The sequence below is a fragment of the Pezoporus flaviventris genome, unplaced genomic scaffold (assembly GCF_033815535.1).
Source record: "Pezoporus flaviventris isolate CSIRO_AGI_PZ_B2104156 unplaced genomic scaffold, CSIRO_AGI_Pfla_v1 ptg000059l, whole genome shotgun sequence".
Classification (NCBI taxonomy): domain Eukaryota; kingdom Metazoa; phylum Chordata; class Aves; order Psittaciformes; family Psittacidae; genus Pezoporus; species Pezoporus flaviventris.
The window spans coordinates 561,195-583,086 of NW_026892607.1; the positions used below are offsets into that span (position 1 = coordinate 561,195).

Sequence of the window (21,892 nt, forward strand, 5' to 3'; positions counted from 1 at the left end):
CTTTACTAATACCAGTTACACAGGCACACAGATATGGATGAAGAACTGATAAACGGAACCACTCCTGTGCAGGTCTTCACCAAGTGCTGATCACTTCTGGCCCTGAACTCAAGGATAACGATTACCTCTAACTTTTTTGTCATGGAAGTGAAGATGCTGTTCCAAACACAAGGGTGTCCACTGCAAAGGTCTTAAGTTAAAATATTAGCTACTATATTGTTACTTTGCAACCTCTATACAAAGGAACTCTGTTCTGAAATACTATAATTTCATATTCCTCTGAACGTGTATTTTTTAATATATTTCAAAATACCCATGTATTTCTTTAACACAGGGATTTTACGACTGCAGTGTGTACTCTGCCGTATCGGCATGCAGCATTCCCATAGAGCACAAAGTACATCACCCACCGGCATAGCATTGCTTGGGTCCTCTCCATACATGAACTGGACTTTTACAGTGATATTCCTGGCAGATCCTTGGCGGTTGGCAAAGTTAAGGCTCTGGGGATAGACATAAAGCAGATTCCTGCAAGAGACAAAGGCACCGAGTGAGCATCCCCGTGTGAGAATGAGAGCGTTCCCACCTTTATTAATGCTGTTATTTAAACCCCTATGGAAACAAAGCGATGGGTTTGACATTTTCCATTAGCCAGATGGGCTTCTCTTCAATGTAAGTGCAGACCCACACAAGCAATTTGACAATGACCCTTTATTTTAGACATCAAAAGTCATAGTATTTTTACTGCCATCATACCGTGAAATAGTTCCTGTTCATAAGGGCACTTGAAAAATACATCTACAAATTCACCAGTGATTCTGCCATCTAAGAAGTTCAAGTGGAAAGAAAACACACAAATAGAAGAGCACGGAAGTATTTATTTATTCAACATAGAGTGGCTGGTTCCTGCTAAATCCCTTCCCTGTTGAGACCTGTCCTTTTCTTCTTTCTTTTAGAATCCCCTTACATCGTGATGACTTGAGATTACACCTCTCCTCTGGAAGCAGATTAAACGAAACAGATACCTGCAGCTTTAGTGGCTATACAATCCTTGCAATGACTCACATTTAATGGTGGACACTTACTGGTAGGTTTTGAGGCCAGGAGAGGCAGACACCCCTCCTCATAGGTTTATAGACAACTTCATCCTTCCCTAGGAAAGGGCACATTTCGGAGGCCCCTTCCAGCTCCGTGTCTCCAAGTCTACAATTACTTGAAACATAACAGTGACAAGATGCAAATTCTGCCATCCTTTTAGCCCTCCTGCATCCCTGCCAGCAAAGTGCAGGTTGGATTCATACACTGACAGCAAAACTGTCCACTACAAGCCCCGGCCTGTGTATGATCAAGTAATATGTACCTGCAGAAAGTCCCTCGTATGTTCTTTTAAAGACAAAAAAGACAAGCACCCAAACCATTCCGTTCAACACACAGTTATTCAAAGGAAATACAGCTTCTTTTGCCCAAAACAAGTAAAAGTGTATGAACTATTGCATGTCTTTTAAAAGTCAGCCTGGAAATATCCAATCCATCTCCCACACAGCCTTGCTCACCAGACCAGCATCATTCCCCCTCGGATACCCTGGCTCCTACAGCACCAAAAAAGCAGAACCAAAAGGGATGCTCAACTTGGGCTACAGGGCAGCCCAATGGTTCTGTGAGAGATTCACATTACTGCATTGCATCTGCTAGGGATAAGAGACTGGCATACTGTGTTTTGCCCAAACACTGAAGCAACCAGCTCTGTAACAAGCCTTGTACCTTGTAAGGTAGCAGGAAAAAGAAGTTCCTTTCCCGTCTATCACCCTCCAGGGACGATTCAGTGAATCTGAACACAATTTGTAAGTTGTTTCCAACAGTTCCTTGTCCCAGAGAGACAACAGACAACAGATGGGCACAGAAAACTGAAGTGAGGAGCACAGCAGGACAACATTTAAGCACAAAAAAGCTGCTACAGAGTGCTGGCAACAGCAGACTGAAAACAAGGACCGGTTTTGAGTGTCAGGAAGGCAAGAACTGGTTGCTCCTTGAAGGCATCTGGTGCCTTTTTAGGGTACCCAACACTCCTGTGCTGGGAAAGCAGCAGGTCACTCTCCTGCAGGAGAGGCTGGAAAGCTGAGCTGTCCTAAGCTGTTGGAAATGGCACAGACTGAGATGAGCTCTTAGGCAGAAGCTCTTCCCTGTGAGGGTGCTGAGGCGCTGGCACAGGGTGCCCAGAGAAGCTGTGGCTGCCCCATCCCTGGCAGTGTTCAAGGCCAGGTTGGACACAGGGGCTTGGAGCAAGCTGCTCTAGTGGAAGGTGTCCCTGCCCGTGGCAGGGGTGGGGAATGGATGAGCTTTGAGGTCCCTTCCAACACAAACCACTCCATGAGTCTGTGATAATGCTGGTCCCAAGGAATCCTCTGAGAGTCTCCCAAGAAAAAAGGTCAGCACCTACACAGAGCAGTCCAGCTGTACAGCTCCAGACAGCTGTACAGGACAGCCTTATGAAGCTCTTTTCCACCCCTTCAGGCATAGGAATATGCTTAGCTAGCAAGTGGGAACATCTTCCCTTTCAAGTCCTTCATGGTGAATTAAGTTTTGAATCCCATCCCTACTGGTCGCTTTGGCTAATCAACGTGCTCTTACTATTTCAGAGGGGGCCTGTGCCGTTTCTGTGACTCTACTAAATTACTTTGTTCTGGCATGCATACATTTGCTCCTTGATGTTCTTTTTAAAATGAAAATGGATATGAAAATTTACTCTAAAATGTACACTGCTCATAAAACTTTTATTAAGTATTATTAGCGCTTAAGAGAAGGATTTAATGTATTTGTGAAGCCAGGCTACAGGATCACTATATTAAAGGCAGTCTTAGGACTGATTTACACTGAATAGCAGAGATGAGCCTAAACCAAGCTTGCAGTTCTCCTACCAACTCTCCTGCTTGGGCTTGCCTGCTGGAAGCAAAGGAGATATTCCACCAATGTGATGCCACTTTAGAAAGAGACCTACAGAAGCAGAAGTTACAGCTGATGTTACACATCAGGCAGGGCTTTAGCTGCATTCGTAACAGCAAAATGTACAGCCTGTTCCCCCATCCACTGCCCTTCAAGCCTTTGTCATGTGAAAGGCTCAGAGGACATTTCATTAGGAAGAAGCTCATGTTGCTTACAGGATCATAGAATAGTTAGGGTTGGAAAGGACCTTAAGATCACCCAGTTCCAAGTCCCCTGCCATGGGCAGGGACACCTCACACTAAACCATCTCACCCAAGGCTCTGTCCAGCCTGGCCTTGAACACTGCCAGGGATGGAGCATTCACAACCTCCCTGGGCAACCCATTCCAGTGCCTCACCACCCTCACAGGAAAGAATTTCCTCCTTATATCCAATCTAAACTTCCCCTGTTTAAGTTTTAACCTGTTACCCCTTATTCTGTCACTACAGTCCCTAATGAAGAGTCCCTCCCCAGCATCCCTATAGGCCCCCTTCAAACACTGGAAGCTGCTCTGAGGTCTCCACACAGCCTTCTCTTCTCCAGGCTGAACAGCCCCAACTCTCTCAGCCTGTCTCCATATGGGAGGTGCTCCAGCCCTGCTCATCCTCGTGGCCTCCTCTGGACTTGTTCCAACAGTTCCATGTCCTTTTTATGTTGAGGACACCAGAACTGCACACAATGCTCCAGGTGAGGTCTCACGATAGCCGAGCAGAGGGGCAGGATCACCTCCTTCGACCTGCTGGTCACGCTCCTTTGGATGCAGCCCAGGATACAGTTGGCTTTCTGGGCTGCGAGTGCACAAAGTAAGTGGTATGGCACTGAATGTTGTCTTCAGAAATCAAGGGAAGACAGCCCTAGATGCATATTATTAACAAGCAGTAGGAAGCAAGAGAGAGCAACTTTCTGGTGGGGCAAACACCATGGGGAGGTCTCAAATTAGCGTTCAGTTCTCTACAGAAGGGATAAAGGCAGGAGAAGGGATTGCCCATGACGATAACACTGCAATGCCAACAACCATACTAAGCACATACTAATTCAACTAAAGGACCAGTGGTCCTTACGCTTCCAGGTAACAGCTACATCTTGATGATACAGTCACAGATTTCTATCAATAAAAGTTTCAGGCAGAAGCTTTAAACCCAAGGCCTTGTGTCAGGAGCTTTTATTAAAATGCTATGCAAAATGTATGCAAAGCTTATCCTATTATCTCAAACAGATCTCAAAAGTACTTTTACTTTCATAAAATGAATTGCTGAAGTGCAAAGGCTTCCCAAGCCATGGAAATAATGGCACCAGGCCCTCCTCTAAATATTTATATAACATGATTGCAGCCATTTTGCAGACTCCTTCATAAAGGTGTTAAAACATTAAGAGCTGATCCTAATTCTTGGAGTGAATGTCTAACTATTATGAAAATTTCCCTTTTCAGTAAAACCCAGAGACCTTTTTCTTTGCTTTATTCCTACTATAAAAATCATTTAAAGCCCATTTAATCTGGGTCACCCAAGTGCAGGAAAGATCTTCAGGATCATGTTTGTTAACATACATCTTCTCTTGACTGGGCTTACAGCTCCCTGAAGCAGGATTCTCCCTTAGGGTTTCTACAGCCCCTGAATCTTACAGTTTAATCATACCAGAAGGTTTTCTCCCCTCTGCTTTCCTGTGGCCTGCCTTGCTTATGGGCTCTGTGACTGCTGTGACATCTAAGGGTGGCATTTTGTAGTGAGCTTATCACTGCCTGACTTAGTTGGCACTGCCATTAACACAGAAATATAAGAAATAGCTAAAACAGCAGAAAATCATTCATTTAAAATCCTGTAAAACTAAAGCCATTCAAACACTCTGAAATAGATTACAGAAAGTCTACACTTTTTTTTCTAATTTTGCAACCAGTTCTTCAAGTTTTGCAGCCCAAAATCATATACCAGAGGCTGGATGTTGTTTGCTATTACAGAGTAGTGCCAGGCCCAGATGAAAACCATACCTAAAGTGAAACTCCATTGAGTTTCCCTATAGAAAACACAAATCCTTCGAAAGCACAGGCTTATTGCTTATCTCACTCTTTTAAACGCTGTAAGTGTTTAATAAGGTTATCAGGTTTTATGTATCTCGGTCTACCATTCAAAGTAGAAAGTACCAGACCTTTCAGAGTTGAAGCGTTAAGAACCCTAACAACTCCACCCAAAGGTACAATGTAAGTGCTGTAAATGCTGTTCAGATGCTGCACATGCCTTTTGTTTTTAACTCATCTGAACAGCTCTTCATACATTCCCTGTGCTTCATACATTACCAAGTGCTGCAGGAAAGATGACTCAGCGCAAACACTCCAGGATGACCACTGTCCTGTGAATAACCCTAACTGTTCTAACACTTTTCCTAATGGATTTTTAGTAGGATGTGTAAACAGTGATTTGATGAGTTTCTTTAGAAACCAATCTGAAAAAAAAAGCATATTTTAATAAGGCATGAAAGCCTTCCACTGAACAGCTTCTCATGGACATCCCTTGCGGAAGCAGTCAACGTTGTCAAAGGCAGATCTCTAGAATAAAGCCCTATGCCATGCAGATACAAGAATTAATCATGATAAACACTCGTTATCACAATAAAATTAAGAATTAATACAATGGTTACCAGACTTTTGCACGTGGAGTTAAAATAAAGGGCTGATTAAAAGGCAGGGACAAAAGGAGTAAACTGCGTTTCATCTTAGCAGAAGCCCCTGTTTAATTCTGTGTCTCTATGCAGGCTGAGCTTCCGAACTGCATCACTAGAATACTTTTGCTTTGTTCCATTTGATAACACACCTACCCACCTCATCTCAATACTGCTGAGAAGCAGCTGATTTAGGAATAGAGCAGACTCCTCACGGGCCAAAATCAATGTAACACTTAGCCACTGAACAAGCAGCATCAACCATAATAAACCTGAATCTGAACTCCCAACACAGAATAACACAGGTAAGTAAGCTCACAACTTTCAGCCTGTGAGAAACTCAAGCACAGTCACTGGTGGCTGTGGGCTGCTGTATCTCTAAGCATCAAAAGATGAAGAAGAAAACCATGCACAGTCCTAACTCCTTCTCATTCCTCTACACAAAACAACTTTGCTCCCGCTGCTCAAGAAATCTCAGCACTTCACTCACCTCTTGGCACTTACTCACATCCTGAGTGTGTTCAACCAGCCAGTCTCCAATGATTGACCTGTGCTACTTTAGAAATGAAGGGGCTACCACGATTTCATCATTGCACCAAACAGTCAGTGCAAAATAAAATGATAGCAAATGGATGCACAGGCACTATAATGAACAGCCCGTAACCAAACTCCTTGCTTGCCTATACCTTTCCAGGCTCAAACAAGACATTAAGCAAATTATTCTTCTCTACCATTTGTTCTGCTGACAGAGAGCAGATCCAGGCTAGGCTCAGCTACCTGTGGCTTTACAAGAGTCATCAACAGAGAGCCTGACAGGCATTTACTTGGCAAGAGCCATTCTTCCTGCATCCTATGTGTGCACATTTCTGATCTGATCTAATTCAGGCTGCAGAGAATTGAACAGAGCCAGGTGAGCACTGCAGTATCTGAACGTGCCTGCACTTATCTCAGGCCTCTTCATCCATCTTCAGTCTGTCCTGAAAGGCAAAAGGACTGTCCAGCTAAACCAGCTGAAGAGCTGCTTGACAACAACTTGCAAATGAACTGAGGCAAAGCCTGCTCAATCCCTGGCAGCCCCATGCACCAGGGCACAGAGCCGTCCTTGACCTCCCGTTCCCTCTTTGCATAGTGCAGCCAGAGCTGGGATCTTGGGCCAGAACCCTCAAAACTCTCAGTGCTCAGGGATTTCTGGATCAGCACTTTGCTGCTTGGCTCAAGTGTTTTAGAGTTATGCTTGAGAGGCAATCCCTGATTGGTCACAGCCTTTATGATGCTGTGATTTCACAAACATCCGAAATAGAGCAGGAAAAGGAAAAACTTACTTATCCCTTTGCCTTCACAAGTTTATCCCCTACACGACAATTCTTGGTACTTGGCCTCAGCAGCATACAAGGCCCTTCAAAACTGTCTGCTGCAGTGGAAACATCGCAAGATGAGAAATTACTGCATTGTTTATTTTATGGGGCTGAGCTGAACCTTTGGGTTATGAAAATGCAGTGCTGCTCCCTGGTATAGAATAGTGACTAACGCTTGTATTGAAGGACAGTTCCCACATTTGCTTCCACTCTATGCCAGAAGATTGCCTTTGAATGAAGCTCCATCCTCCCCAGTGCAGGGCTCGATGCGCAACACTCTCCTGCTGTTTTTCCATGCTTTGTGCAGAGACTTTGCAAAGTCTGATATTAAGCAACCTGGTACAAAATATTCTCCATCAATAACTGGAGATCTAAAGAAGTTTCACATTATTTAGTTATGGGTGGGGAGTTACCTGTGTATTATCAACCCTTTGAGACGCAGTTTAACAACTTCAATTATTTTCCTCTTGATGCTTGCCTATCACATGTGCATATGTACATCAACGAGGCCAGGGGAAGAATTACTAACTATAAAAGAATCTAGCAAAACCCTGAAAACTCTCCAAAGTACAGACTATATTATGCAGGGATTGATTTGGGTTTTTTGGATTGCTATGAGCGATTCCAAAAAGAAAAATACTTCTCATTCATACTGCAATACTGCTTGAAGAACGTACGTGCCTCCTTGCAGAGGCATGGACTGCAGAACAGAACATTTACTACAGATTACTTGTGGGCTTGCTTTATGTAGTGTGAATCTTAAACAGTAAGAAGAATGGTAAGGTGAGAAATGTGAGGTATTATTTATCTCCCCCACCTCTGCAAAGCAGCTCTTAAAAAGTAAGTTTTATATGGTGTAAATTACTGCACAAACCTTAACATAGTAGAATCACATCCAGGCAATCTCTGGACCTAATTCCCTCTTTCTCACTTAATCTGAACTACATGACAAGTAAATCCACTGCAGCACAATGAGTTACATCAGAAAATGGCACAAGATGCGAATCAAGCTGTGTGAATCATCTGGGAATATTCTGCCCTTCCACAGCTTATCAAGGAGCTGCACAACCTGAAATACAGCATACAGTGCTCCTAAGTATGGTAAATCCTTTTATGCTCCCAAGGCATCATACAACACAAACAAGAAGCAATTTAGGCCCTTATCAAGATTATGACCCAAAATTAATCTATTAAAAAGCATTGTGTGAAAACCACTATGCCATCAATAACATTTTATAACAGAAGGTCTGGCAGATGGAAAAGTTCAGAACCACCTTAATCAGCAACATGCCCGTCTCTCGGTTTTATCTTCCCAGATATCAACCTGCACTCGAGAGGGGTTACATTCGTTCAAACACACACAGTTTAATGATCAACCCATTGGTTTGCCTCCTCTGAAATGAAGAGGTGTATAAATAGATCAAATTCTTCAACCCAGAACAGTCGCACAGCAAAAACTCTTAGCAGGAAAAGTCTCTGCATCCTGAACAACCAAAGAGTACCAGGAGGAAAAAAGATGAACATCATTCTAGTCTTTCTATTCATTGCCCCACTTGCTCTTTCAGCTGGAGCTGAAAAAGATTCTTCCTCCTTTGATCCTGCTTTATCTCCCGAGACAAGATCAAGATTTGCCATGTTAGACGATGTTCGAATCTTAGCCAATGGACTCCTCGAGCTTGGGCACGGTCTTAAAGACTTTGTCCATAAGACAAAGGGGCAGATGAATGACATCTTTGAAAAACTTTACATTTTTGATAGGTCCTTTTATGAGCTCTCACTGCAAACAAGCGAAATCAAAGAAGAAGAAGAACAGCTCAGACAAACTACGGCCAGGCTGCAAATCAACAATGAAGAGATAAAGAATCTCTCCCAGGAGATGAATTCGAAGATTGAAGACCTCATACAAAACAAAATCCAGCTGCAAGAGAAAGTATGGGGACTGGAAGACAAAGTCACCAAACTGGCCATCACCCAGCCTTCAATGGAAGAGACAAAGGAAATTTCCTCACTCAAAGTAAGTAGAGTTGCGAAAGCCCCTGACACCCAAAGCCAAAGTAAACTGTAATGCTATTAGTGGGAGTTACGCAATAGAAGCTCATGTTTTATCTTCCTCTTCACTGTAGTACTACTGTGTATTTTGAGAAATAAATCACTGCAATAGTCTTATAAGAATCAGTGTCTTCATCTGACATATTATTTTGCAGTAAAACTCCCCAGTGAGAAACCTGTGAAATAACAGGTCTATCTTTTCCGTTATTTGTTTGCTTTAAAAGAAATTACTTTAAAGAAAAAAGTCAGAAGGAATTCTGTAGATTTAAAAGAAATTTAAAGAAATTCTTAAAGAAATTTAAAGAAATTCTTAGATAATAACGGTAAATAATTTTTGCAATCAGGAAAATGATGTGATTTCCAAGCCCACAGGTTTGTGTGTCATCACTTCATTGCAAATCAATGCACTAGGAACTGTCTGCTTAGTATAAAAGCAGGAAGTTTAAACCTTTAAAGAGGGACATCTATAGTACCTTTATGACCTCCAGAACAAAGAACCTTGCAACTGTTAGCACGCTTAATGTCAATAGATGCAAGTATTTAGGGGGGTATAAGGCTTCCTATGGAAAAGGAAGTATTAACTGCATTTTGCAGAAGTATAAAAGGCTAAGCAACTTGTGTGAGAAAATACTGGATGTTTGTGTCAAAGCAGAAGGATGAATCCAGATCTCCCAAATCCCAAGCTAATACCTTAAATGCTGGGAACTGTTCCCTTTTTTGATCAGTGGCATAGATCTAGTTTGAATCAAGGGCCAACTTCATAGAACAAAATTGGTTTGGACATGAAAATTGAAGGAAAAAAGCAACAACAATGAAGTTCTACAAAGCTGCCAGCAGTTTGTCTCAAAAAATGGGTCTCTGCTTCAGAGACGAAGTACATCCCTTAAGGGGCAAAGCAAGCAACCCCTTTGGAAAAAGAAAGGCAATGATAAATGGTTTGTGCCTCTCAAAACTGGCCCCATGACAAGAGTTATGGAGGCAGCAGCACTGTGAATGTCTTCTGCTGCTTCTAACCACTACCTTCCTCCTGTCCTCAGGCTTTTGTGGAGCAGCAGGACAACGACATCAAGCAGCTTCTCAAAGTTGTAGAGGACCAGCACATAGAACTCGACAGACAGCACAACCAAATACTGGAGCTGGAGGACAAGGTACCAGAATCATCTCTATTTCTCTTTCCAGAACTTGTCATCTCTCATAACACTGAAGGAGTCAATGGCCTGACCATTCGTTCTGGTCAGCCATCCCTCTTGTTCACAGCTCGGCGGTGTAGAGGAGGGTATAAGCAATTTTGACCACACACAGGTACCTTTTTGGGTGAGAGACCGCTGTGCTGCCAAGCCTGGGGCTATGGCCAGGGCACATGATGACCAAGAACACAGCTCTGAAATACTCTCTAGCAACAGTGTTTTCTGACTACTTCTTTTTTATCTACCATATCACTGTTTTCCCATTGGTCTTCTACATCTTTCTTCTTTACCGATATTCACTCCAATAGAGAGCCAGGCTCTGCAGTCCAACATGTGTCACCATAACGCTGGGTACAACTGACATGCTCATATTTAATTTATTCCTAAGAGGAGGCTATAAAAGGAAAATGCATTTCAGCCTCAGGAACTCTGGGTTCTGTGCTCTTTAGATGTTGGTATTATTTGTCTAAGTGGTGTCACCTGAGGAAATAAGTTAAACCTGTTTGCCCATTAAGGGGCATCTCGTGAGGACGGTTCATTTACTTGCCTCATGAATCCTACCTTGTTTGAGCAGTGACATCCGTGTGGCTGAAATCCACCAGTGTGGTCCTCAAGTTATTTTTATGTTGTAAATTGGGTGTTCTGAAGGATTACATTCACAAGGAAAATGATTCTCTGCAGGACATTGTTTGGCTTGATACATGAATCTCATCATTTCCGAGCCTTGGGAAATTAACAACCTGTAATTATGGTTCTTTCAGCTAAACCACATTGAGCTCCAGGAACATGCAGAGAACTCCTTGGTGGAGGAGCTCACAGAATCAGAGGACACCCCTGTCCCTGTGCGCAACGCCACGGCTGTAACATATGGATCTGATGGTGAGACCTTCTCTCTTAGACGTGATGATGCAACACACTGTAATTACAGCATGCTCTGTGAACATCTTGTGTTGGGTTTTAATAGTCAAAGACTAAAAGCAAAAGACTTCAGTTACATACAGTGCTCTGGGAAGGTGCTAGAGTTCCTGCTTTGGGAAAAATGCCATCATCTGCTTAGCCCCAGTATACATGTACATCTCTGGGGTGACAAGGAATAACATCCAGTAATGCAGTAATCCTGTCCTCAATTCTCCTCCTCCTTCACCTCCTGTAAACACATGCTGTGATCATGCTTTTAGAGTCACTTCTGACACTGCCAATGCCTGTCTTGGAGAGCATGAACAGAGAACTAATTTACTTCACAGTGGCTAATTATAAGATTTGGAAGAGCTCTCTTTGAAGTTGAAAGGCATTTTTGAACTGCAGCAATGGGAATGGTTATTTATTGGGAACATTATAAGAGGCAGGAAGGACCATTTGCCAGAGTTTAGTCTTAGTTCTTACAAACTTTCCAGAATTATCTAAATTGAAACCTTGCCTAATGTACATCCAACCTACTACAACTTGGCAGCTGCATCACCAAGCCCAAAGCGGTTTGTCCATTTCATGACATTTACTGTAAAATGAAATTACCAGAAAGATGGTTCAAGTTTTTGCTTTGGCTTTATCCTGTACAGACACTGAAGGTACAAAGCTGGATGAAAACTTCCCACATCCAAACCAAGATTTGTGATTGTCTGCTCTTTGCTTTCCTAGGTACCGCTCCTGACTGCAGTGCACTTTACAACAGCGGCACGCGGTCCAGTGGTGTCTACACTATTAAGCCCAATGGCTCCGAAGCTTTCGATGTCTACTGTGAAATGAAATTTGGTAAGATACCTGTGCTAGAAGTAATCTAATTTTCACCTCTTGTTTATAAAGAGGCAAGGACTTTCAATCATTTGATATAAATTAAGTGTATTTAAAAAACCCAAGCCCCTTCAGCGATTGATAAGGATAACGGCAATTATAAATGCCATTATATCACACCCATGAATACATTTCCAAATCAAAGCAAACAGTAATTAGTAAATACCTTAGTAAAAATTTGTTTCATTAATAAACCTCATTGCTCGAGACTTAAGATTCACCAAACAAAGAGGTGAGCCCTGGAGACAGGATTTCTGTATCACGTCTGAGTGAGTCAGTAGATATGTATCATACATATCCAGAATTGTCATGGACCAGAAGGCACAGCACCAACCCAAGCTCTACCTTTGTAAGAAACCCGTTTCTCTGCTCCTTTTGCCACTACTCAGAGATAACACATCACTTGGCCGGTTCACTGTTTGCTGTTTTTTAAACCCTGCAATGCAGCACCACACAGTGCTGCCCTGTGCGTGTCCTGCCCAGCCTCCCTGCATGGTCCCTTGGCCACGGGTACCTGGAGAGCCTGGGAACACGCTGATGCAACCATGGCAGGGCCATGTGGTTTGTCTGGATGTTTAAACAGAAAGACATGGGATTGCCCTGTGCAAAAAGCTCCTTTGATTACATTTGCTGAAACTGGTAAAACTAGAGTGTAATGACCCGGTTAGGAGAAAGACCCTGCATGGGCACAGCCTCCAACACTTCATACCTTCTGTGGAGTTGCCTTGCTTCAGTGAAGCACTATGAGCAGAGGGAGCCTGGCAATCTGACCAAATGTCTGCAACTTTCCATGTCTCTTTTTTATCATTTTCTCTATGTCTGTGTTTCTCAGCCCTAGCAAACAAATGGAGCCCAGTTAAGACAGCTTAACAAATTAAGTCCAGTGAGCTGAGTTACCATGAGTGTGGCAGAGGACTCCAGAGGGGTTCCAACAACCGCATGTTCTGCTCAGCTGTGCCCACCTGAACTTCTTTCATGAAGATTTAAGCTAACTCATTCTACCTCAAATTTGGAGCACCCAAGAGCACTCATGGACAGTTAATAAGGCCAAAGCGAGGGTGGACAGGGCTTTGAGCAAGCTGCTCTAGTGGAAGGTGTCCCTGCCCACTGCAGGGGGGTTGGAACTGGATGAGCTTTAAGGTCCATTCCAACTCAAACCATTCCAGGATTCTATGATCCTGTGAGTCAAACACCTTCTCTCTGTACAGCCTAAAGGCTGTGTAGCTCAGTACATGTGCACTCATGTCTTTTGCAAAATGAAGAGTAAGTGGGATTCATACAGAGCTACCTTGAGTGCAAACCCATTTTCTTCTTCTCTGGTAGAGAGAGAGCTCACGTAAGTGCAGCCCCAGCAATGCAGTCTGTAGGTCAGCAGCTGACACTCTCAGTTACTTTCCATCTACTCTCTAATGCTTTAAACACTTAAGCCAGGCTTGGGACTTATTTCCCCTTCTTGTTTGCAGGCAGTTCCTGGACTGTCATCCAGAAGAGAGTGGATGGATCACTAGATTTCAACCAAACCTGGGATGCCTACACAAACGGCTTTGGTGACCTCAATGGTAAAAATACCTTTTTTTTGGTGTCTTTTCTTTGCATCAGTTGATTTGAGAAGCTGAATCTTCTTACTGAAATGTGTTCACATGAAAGCAGGCAAAACCAAACACCAAACCTGAGCAGTTTACCTGATTAGAACACCAGAAAATGCTTACCAGAAAATGTAACTCAGTAAAACTCTGAAAGACGCACTTCCAAATGTGTTTAGAAACTTCTGCTGAATCAAAGCCAGAATGCTTTAAATGATATTTTAATTATCAATATTCTACTATTTATAAAAGCACTTCCCAAAGCCTTTAAAACAGAGACAAGTGCAAAACCTCAGCAAGTTGCTGTCACTGCCTGCTCCCAACCTTCTGGCAATCCCGCTTCCCTTTAAAACCACCACACGAACTTTTCCAACCTCAAAAGCACCTAAAGCTGTGTGTGCTCCCCTGGACAAACACCTCCAGTGTCTCTGTGCAGTGGCCAATCCCCTCCATGGCTGGATAGGGTGAGGAAACACCCATGTTTCCCTGTTAATCATCAACTCCGAAGAATCTGGAGCACCAGCTGCTGCCCAACAGCCTCCCTGCCCAGAATATCTTCCCTATTTCTCTCATACAATGAGTCTACTTTTAGTTAGACAACACTCTGACTTTCTAGGCACAGCTAAGATCAAAACCTCACCAATGTGGGCAGCAATATTGACTTACTTCCACCTCTTTTACAGTAAGGAGCTGCTCCATCTCAGCCTTTCCCACATTTTGAGACAGCAGCTCACAACTGAGGGAGACTTTTGCCTGCATAGTTTGATCATACTGAATGCTCCTTGACTGGCCTCCAATGAATTCCCACATACCACACCAACAAGAAGCCACATCTTTTCAGCGTCATCACTCTCAGCTGTGTCCTACTCAGCTCTGTGCTGCATAGTCTGAGATGATAAAATACAACAGGCTGCTCCTAACCTGTTAATTGTGGGAGTATTTTACTCAACCATCTTGTCTTATATTGCTTTAAATGCCACCTGTATGTACAGCACTCGCATTCAGCTACACTAGTTCTACATGTGGCAATTACCCATTGTGCACTGATACCTGCAGCACTGATAATAAGCTACTTAATGAATATAATTTAGGAAACTAATTACACCAATTATCAAAAATTCTAGCAAAAGGAAAATGCTCAAGTTAAATTCACTTCGTACACAAGGGTATCGAAACCTCGGCTCGGTTCTGCAGCTCCTTCCTTAAGACCTACAACAATTACAATTAGGTTTTATGTATGTCATTTCCTTCATTCGTCACACAGTTGCAATTATACATGTTTTAATTGTCTTGAGCTCCCTGCTAGAGTTTCATAAGAGGTGGAAAAGTTAAGAGAGAAGCTCCACTTCATTTATATCTCTTGCCTTTATTGATCACTGGTGTGCAATTAGGGAGAAGTAAACAGAAAGAATGTAGCAGGAGACCTCTGAAAAGATCAACAGTCCCCAAGACTCAAATTATTGATTTAATTAAAGCAATGAATAAATCCCTTTAAATACTACATTTTCACACCTACTACCCACAGGTTACCTGCAAAAACAAATTCAACAGCAGTGTGAGCAATAAGGGGTTCAGGGAAAGTTTAGCACATAACCCCTTCCCTTCTATCTGTCTACGTGGTGACTTCTGTCCCCTCATCCTCCCCTCTGACATCCCTTGATTGACACTCCACAGCTTATCTGAACACATATTTTCATATACTGATATTCTAAAGGTGAATCAGCTCAAGCATGGGTTAGAAATCTGCAAACCGTGGGGCGTTCATGCCTACTCCTGTATTAACAGCATCTATTTACAACTCTGCAGAGGAATTCTGGCTCGGCCTCAACAAGACCTATTCCATCACTAAGCAAGGAGACTACATCTTACGGATTGAGCTGCAGGACTGGAAAGATAATAAACGTTACATCGAGTATGCATTCAGTTTGGGAGGCCCCGAAACGGACTACACCCTCCAGCTTTCACGGATGTTTGGGAGCATCCCCAATGCCCTGCCAGAGCAGACAGAACTGCGGTTCTCAACTGCAGATCATGAAGCAAACACCACAAACGACTTCAACTGCCCAGAAAACTACCTAGGTATCAGTATGCTGGGTATATTAACGTGGGACTTGCTTTGCTGTATGAAGGATGGTTGTGGGTAGAATGCTTTAGTGGGTAGTTACTGATACTAGCCTGGCTTTAAATACAGAAAAGAGAGGGCAGCAGCATCTTTCCATCTTGCAAAAGATGGGTTTTGTTGGCAGACAGCAGGGTCCTACAACGAGGCATCATCTTTCTGTTTTATAGATAGGTAAAACTACAGCACAGTGAGGCTGTGCAAAGGGTCGCCATCAGAAACAGAACTAGCAGCAGCAGTCGAAATAAAACCCCAGGATGAGATTCTAAGCTATGAAGTAAAAACCAGTTCTTCCACTGATACCTGGTCTGGTGTGGCAGCCCTAGGTCAGATAGTTTAATCCCTCCTTGCAATAAAAACAGAAGACAAACTTGACTCATAACTCAATTTTGACTATAACCCAAAAGTTAAGAACGATGGTTAGATGGGGCTTGGAGCAAGTGGAAGGTGTCCCTGCCTCTGGCAGGGGGTTGGAACTGGATGAGCTTTAAGGTCCCTTCCAACTCAAACCATTCTAGGATTCTATGATGAGTTTCCATTCAAAGGCAGTTTTTAGCTTTCTGTCAAGTACACCCAGTATAATCACCCTCAAAAGAGCAACAGAGATGCAAGGCTGAAGATACATCTCCTTAAAGCTAATTTGGTTAAAGGAGTCCTAATTCTTTGATTTTCTGAAGCTTTTATGCTTTGCCAGTTTATAGCAAAAAGCAAACAATTGAAAAAGCAATGAAATGATTAAACCAGAGAATACAGAATTGCCCTCTAGACATCCTCTTCATGCAACAAACATTCTGTACATCATTCTAAGCTTGAAAATTGTTATTGTCTGAAACAATGTCGAGAGCATTACTTGGCTCCAGTGACCATAAAACAGATGGCCAATGACTTCCAAAGTGCTAAACTTTCTTTCTGAGCACAGAGTTGCTGCCAGTCCTTTGCAAGCATAACTGGGCTTATGATTTAAGCTTGTGGTTAAGAACACCAGCCGATAAAAAAGAGAATTTGCTTACTTAAGGCTCTTTTGCTTACTTCAGCCTCTTGTAAAGGAAGAGATTTAACTATTTGTACCTGAGACAAATACCAGCAAATCAGAAAGTCAGTTGTAGAGGGTCACATGAAACATGGAAGTGTGAAGCTAATTTCCTCAATGTCCCAATTCAATGGTAGCATTTGTGTGTGCAGTTTTCTCTGCATCACTACTTCGACGTGAATCAGGCAATAACAGGGAGCACAGCATTTTGTATTGGCCCTCAACTTGCAAGTGTGAGTGTGTAGAGCTACAAGAACCATTTTGTTCAGGTAGACTGGGTAATTGTCCCTTTTGCTGGAAGATTCATGCTGAAACACGAGCTGAGCACAGTATGCCAGAGCACAACTGACACTACAATATTTTTCCTTAGGAGGCTGGTGGCACAGTGAATGTGAGGAAACCAATCTGAATGGGAAATACGTCACACCAAGGTCAAGAGGAAGACTAGACAGAAGGAAAGGCTTGTACTGGAAGCCTAAGAAAGGAAGATACTACTTGCTCAAGTCAACCAAAATAATGATACACCCAACAGATCTAAAGAGTTTTGACTTTACTCAACCCAATGTAATTTAATCCAGAACATACACGCTGAACATTACTACATCAAAGGAGTTCATGTTATGTTTAATAACAGATGCATGTCTAAATCCATACACTGTATGGTGTATTCTCCAATACATAAACCTGAGGCATTTGTGATGGTCTCACAGTAGGTTTGGTGAGTATTCCCATTCACTCGAACCCCAGGGTCAATGTGCTGTAGCTTTCATAGAGCTTCTACCTCCATTGGATGAAACTCTAATGCCTGGGAATCAACCACCTATTCGTGTATTAGATACTATTGCTTGGAGGAATGGGTTTTCAGGCTGCTGCGTTCGTTTCTGGGTTGTGTAGAAGGGAACAAAGTGCTTCAGGAAATGAAGGGATGGCAAAATGCTTTGGAAGACATTTAGATTAAATCGATAGGGAAGAAAAGAAATCTTGTTTCAGAAGGTCTCTAAATTTGATGTTTGGTTCACGTTACTGTGGAATGTTTCCATGAGCAAACGAAAGATGGGCAATTCCCCATTTTAGGGTTCTGTGTATTTCCAGCCAAGTTTTCAGCAGTGTAACTCAGGCCAGTCTTCACTGAAGCACTGTACTGTGCAGCTATAGATGTGTACACACACATCGAGCAATCTTTCAGATACCACACTTTGAAGAACTACTTAACAGCCAAGCTTCAAAGCCTGCTAAAATGAGTAAGAGATCTTTTCTTCTTGTCTGAAACGGAATCAGAGACATCCCTTTCCGATCTTTTAGCACACCTAACTAAGAAATAAAACAAAAGACCAAGTGAGCACACAACAAAACACTTTTCAAATAGAGAACAACTGCCTGTGGGGCAACTCCAATGGAGTCCACGCTATCAACCAACAAACCATGGAGGCACAACCTACGTGACAGTGTTGGACTCCTGCTCCTGGAATACATTCACATTTGTTTAACTTCAGCTGCAGAATACTGTAAAGCAGAAGGACTATTGACATGCTTGTGGATGGATGGCCATGGAACTGTTGACTGACAAAGACCCCAATTCTGCAGTTACATTGAGTCATATTGACTTGTATATCTTACCTAACTTGTATATCTTACCTAACCCTTGTACAGTATGGATTTTTTTACCTCAGTATTTGCAACTATACAGAAAATGGTTTTAAACTGTAATTTAAGAGTGAAACAACTGTGAGTAGAACGTGCCAATTACAGAAAAACCGCAAAACTACTTTTACTGCTCATGGATTTAATACAAAGAAGAGATGACAGAGTGCTGCTTATTTGTACCAGTGTGTTGTAATGTTTAATTACCTGTCAAACCTCTAACAATAAATATACATCAAAGAAATCAAAGGAAATAAATAAATAAAGCTTTTGAAAAGACATGAGATACGGAACCTGACTAAACTCTTTCTTGTAAGCTTTGCTTTTGTCCTGGGTTCAGCAGTAGCAGTTATTTTTTCTCCTTCTTAGTAGCTGGTGCAGTGCTGTGGTTTTGACTTTCGGCCTGGGAACAGCACTGATAACACCGATGCTTTTAGTTACTGCTCAAATGTTTACCCTAACCAAGGACTTTGTGAGTCTCATGCTCTGCCAGGGAGGAGGGGAAGGCGGGAGGAAGCAGAGACAGGACACCTGACCCAAACTGACCAAAGAGGTATTCCATACCACAGCACATCACGCCCAGGAGGTAAATTGAGAGTTACCCAGAAGGGCTGGTTCACTGCTCAGTCGGGCTGGGTATCGACGGGTGGTATTGCATTCTCTTCCCTTGTTATTTCCCTTATCATTATTATTATTGGTGGTAGCAGCAGTGATTTGTGTTATACCTTAGTTACTGCACTGTTCTTATCTCAACCCATGGAGTTACATTCTTTTGGTTCTCCTCCCCGTCCCTCCGGGAGCGGGGTGGGGAGGAAGGGGGGAGCGAGCGAGCGGGCTGCGTGGGTCTGAGTTACTGACTGCATTTAAACCACGACAGCTTTACATAAAACTGGTTTGTATTTATCTAACTTTTACAACAAGAAGTAACAGATTTGGTGCTGCCGAAAAGTTGCCGAAATTACTCAGCTGAAGAAGACAATTCCACCCAGATTGTGTAACATCTTCAAAGCTATTTTGAAAGAGCTTTAAACAAATAGTGGTACACAATGAAATCTGCTTCCTGCCTGGGCTTAGTTATAGAAAAGTTACTGTTTTCCAAGATACTTTAGAAAAATAACAAAATCATACAATCACAGAACAGTTAGGGTTGGAAAGGACCTTAAGATCATCCAGTTCCAACCCCCCTGCCATGGGCAGGGACACCTCACACTAAACCATGTCACCCAAGGCTCTGTCCAACCTGGCCTTGAACACTGCCAGTGATGGAGCATTCACAACCTCCCTGGACAACCCATTCCAGTTCCTCACCACCCTAACAGGAAAGAACTTCTTCCTTATATCCAATCTAAACTTCCCCTGTTTAAGTTTGAACCCGTTACCCCTTGTTCTATCACTACAGTCCCTAATGAAGAGTCCCTCCCCAGCATCCTTATAAGCCCCCTTCAGATAAATTTCTTATCTTCCAGGTCTGCAGAACACTTTTTTTCAAGCATTGTAAAAAAAGAAACTGCTTTTAAGTCAAAAAGGAAATATGAACAAAGGGAATAGGTATCTTCTTCATTTCTATCCTTCTCTTTAAAGAAATAAGTCACTGAAAGTGTCAGAAAGTATTAAAACAGTAAGAGAATGACTTTAGCACACAGCCAAGAAAAAACCTCCATAAAACTGATGAGAATTCAGCTAAATTTCACTGTGAATGTGGGGAAATGGAGAAACCTCTCCCATCTTGGTCACAGCCAAGTTTTAGGCAAATATATTTGTCCCTTCACATCTGTGCACTTTCCTTTGTGTCAATGCAGACCCTTTTTGTGCCTCTGGCACAGCAGAGCAACTGATACAGCCAGTTTTGCAACAAACCTGATGATAAGGAAGGCATTTCCACACTTGCCAGTCTCAGGCCCTGAAATGTGAAGGGTATTTCAAAATCCTGACCTGTATGTGGTGTTTGGAACGTAGACATCCCTGGCAGGGAACTCCAGGATTTCTCTTGTAGGTCTAACTCGGCTGTCTGGGTAAAGTTTGACTTGAAGCAGCTCTGGAGTCAGACAGTAATGAGGATTCTCTGGAGCTGGAGAGATGTCTATCTTTAATTGAGCTGTAAGAAGAAAATGGTTTTATTACAATGAATAGAATTTAGGCCAAAAAGTATTTTCATGGCTTGTTTCTTCAGGTTAATATCCTATATATTATTTTCATAAATAAATAAAATTATACATTACAGCCAATGTGGATTTGTTAAAAACACAGTGAAAAATTATATGTTTAAAGCATTAAAAATAAATGTGAACCAAACTGGTATCCAGGGCAACTGGTATATCAGATAATGAGAACCAACGAAGAGATGGATCTTAACAACTCCCAATTGTTCTCATAGGCAAGTTGGGTCTAGATAATGCTACTGTGAGGCCCAACTGTTGTTAAAAACAATAGAATCACAGAATAGTTTGGGATGGAAAGGACCTTAAGATCATCCAGTTCCAGCCCCCCTGCCATGGGCAGGGATGCCTCACACTAGCCCATGCTGCCCAAGGCTCTGTCCAAACTGGTCTTGAACATTGCCAGGGATGGAGCATTTACCACTTGTCTTGGCACCCTGTGCCAGTGCCTCAGCACCCTCACAGTAAAGAACTTCTTCCTTAGATGTAACCTGAACTTCCCCTGCTTTAGTTTGAACCCATCACCCCTTGTCTCATCAGCACTATTGCCTATCAAACTGCAGGGATACATCAGAAGTTGCTGAAAGCTGATCTGCACTGAGGCTGCTGAGTATTTTCCTTGGCCAGTCAGGTGCCAGCACTGACACCACATTTATTGTTGGTGGATGGCACTGAGGCTGGAATCATTGTAAAAAACTGGAAGCCAGGACAGTAAGAGAAGTGGCATCAGATGACTAAGGTGAAACACAAAGAAGAGCAAAGGATTTGCACTGAGAAAGAGAAGACAAACACATAATTGGCATGCATCAGCTCTGTAGAAAAGGGCTGGGTGAGAGAAGTGACAACAAGCCAACGTCCAGAAGAAAGCTACAACCATTCTAAGAGGTATTAGTGCAGTGTCATGGGTAAAACATTGCAAATTTGTCTGCTTTACTTGGCATGAGGGCTTCAGAGGAGTAACGTGGCCGGTTTAGAGCTTGAAGAAAGCATGGACAGATTAGAGAAAGTCTACCAGAGGGTAACAGGTTATTTTAAAATCACAGCCTTTGAGGAAGGGGAGAAAAATCCCTGAGACAGGTTAGGCTACAAAACAGAGGTGGATAAGAGCGAACTAATAACAGTATTCAAGCCCTTGAAAGGCTGAGATAACTGCCCTGAGGGCATGCCAGACCATCATCAGATTAATTTGCAGCAAGGTAATTTTGCAAAGTTTTCTTAATACCTAACCTCACTCCAAGGACAGCTGAGTGCTGGAAGAGATGAACTGAGGAAGAGGTAGGATTGCTGTCACTGGAGACTTTTAAGAACAGGTTAAGTAAATATTGTCAGAAATAGCACAGGTCAGGGGCCTGT

General features: G+C 42.7%; 2 protein-coding genes across 17 annotated transcripts in view; one reads left to right on the top strand and one right to left on the bottom strand.

Annotated features, from left to right (window-relative positions):
* DOCK7 (dedicator of cytokinesis 7) overlaps window positions 1–21,892 on the bottom strand; it is a 109,828-nt gene that overhangs the window by 45,138 nt on the left and 42,798 nt on the right. For all 16 annotated transcript variants that reach the window (XM_061469624.1, XM_061469623.1, XM_061469619.1 and 13 more), the window contains exons 14-15: window positions 20,316–20,478; window positions 411–528 (exon numbers count right to left, since the gene is read on the bottom strand). In XM_061469624.1, the coding sequence (XP_061325608.1) occupies window positions 411–528; window positions 20,316–20,478 (281 nt within the window). The remainder of the gene's footprint in view (window positions 1–410; window positions 529–20,315; window positions 20,479–21,892) is intronic.
* On the top strand, window positions 8,488–17,451 carry ANGPTL3 (angiopoietin like 3). The gene is made up of 7 exons (XM_061469607.1): window positions 8,488–9,000; window positions 10,073–10,183; window positions 10,984–11,101; window positions 11,858–11,971; window positions 13,474–13,569; window positions 15,400–15,672; window positions 17,113–17,451. The coding sequence occupies exons 1-7, from the start codon at window positions 8,503–8,505 to the stop codon at window positions 17,313–17,315; spliced, it is 1,413 nt and encodes a 470-aa protein (XP_061325591.1). The 5' UTR covers window positions 8,488–8,502; the 3' UTR covers window positions 17,316–17,451.

Excerpts from the sequence above, each read along its gene's own strand:
- ANGPTL3 (XM_061469607.1), top strand. The coding sequence starts at position 8,503 with ATGAACATCATTCTAGTCTTTCTATTCATTGCCCCACTTGCTCTTTCA. Across the intron at positions 10,184-10,983 it reads TACTGGAGCTGGAGGACAAG|CTAAACCACATTGAGCTCCA; the intron begins GTACCAGAATCA and ends TGGTTCTTTCAG. Across the intron at positions 13,570-15,399 it reads CGGCTTTGGTGACCTCAATG|AGGAATTCTGGCTCGGCCTC; the intron begins GTAAAAATACCT and ends ACAACTCTGCAG.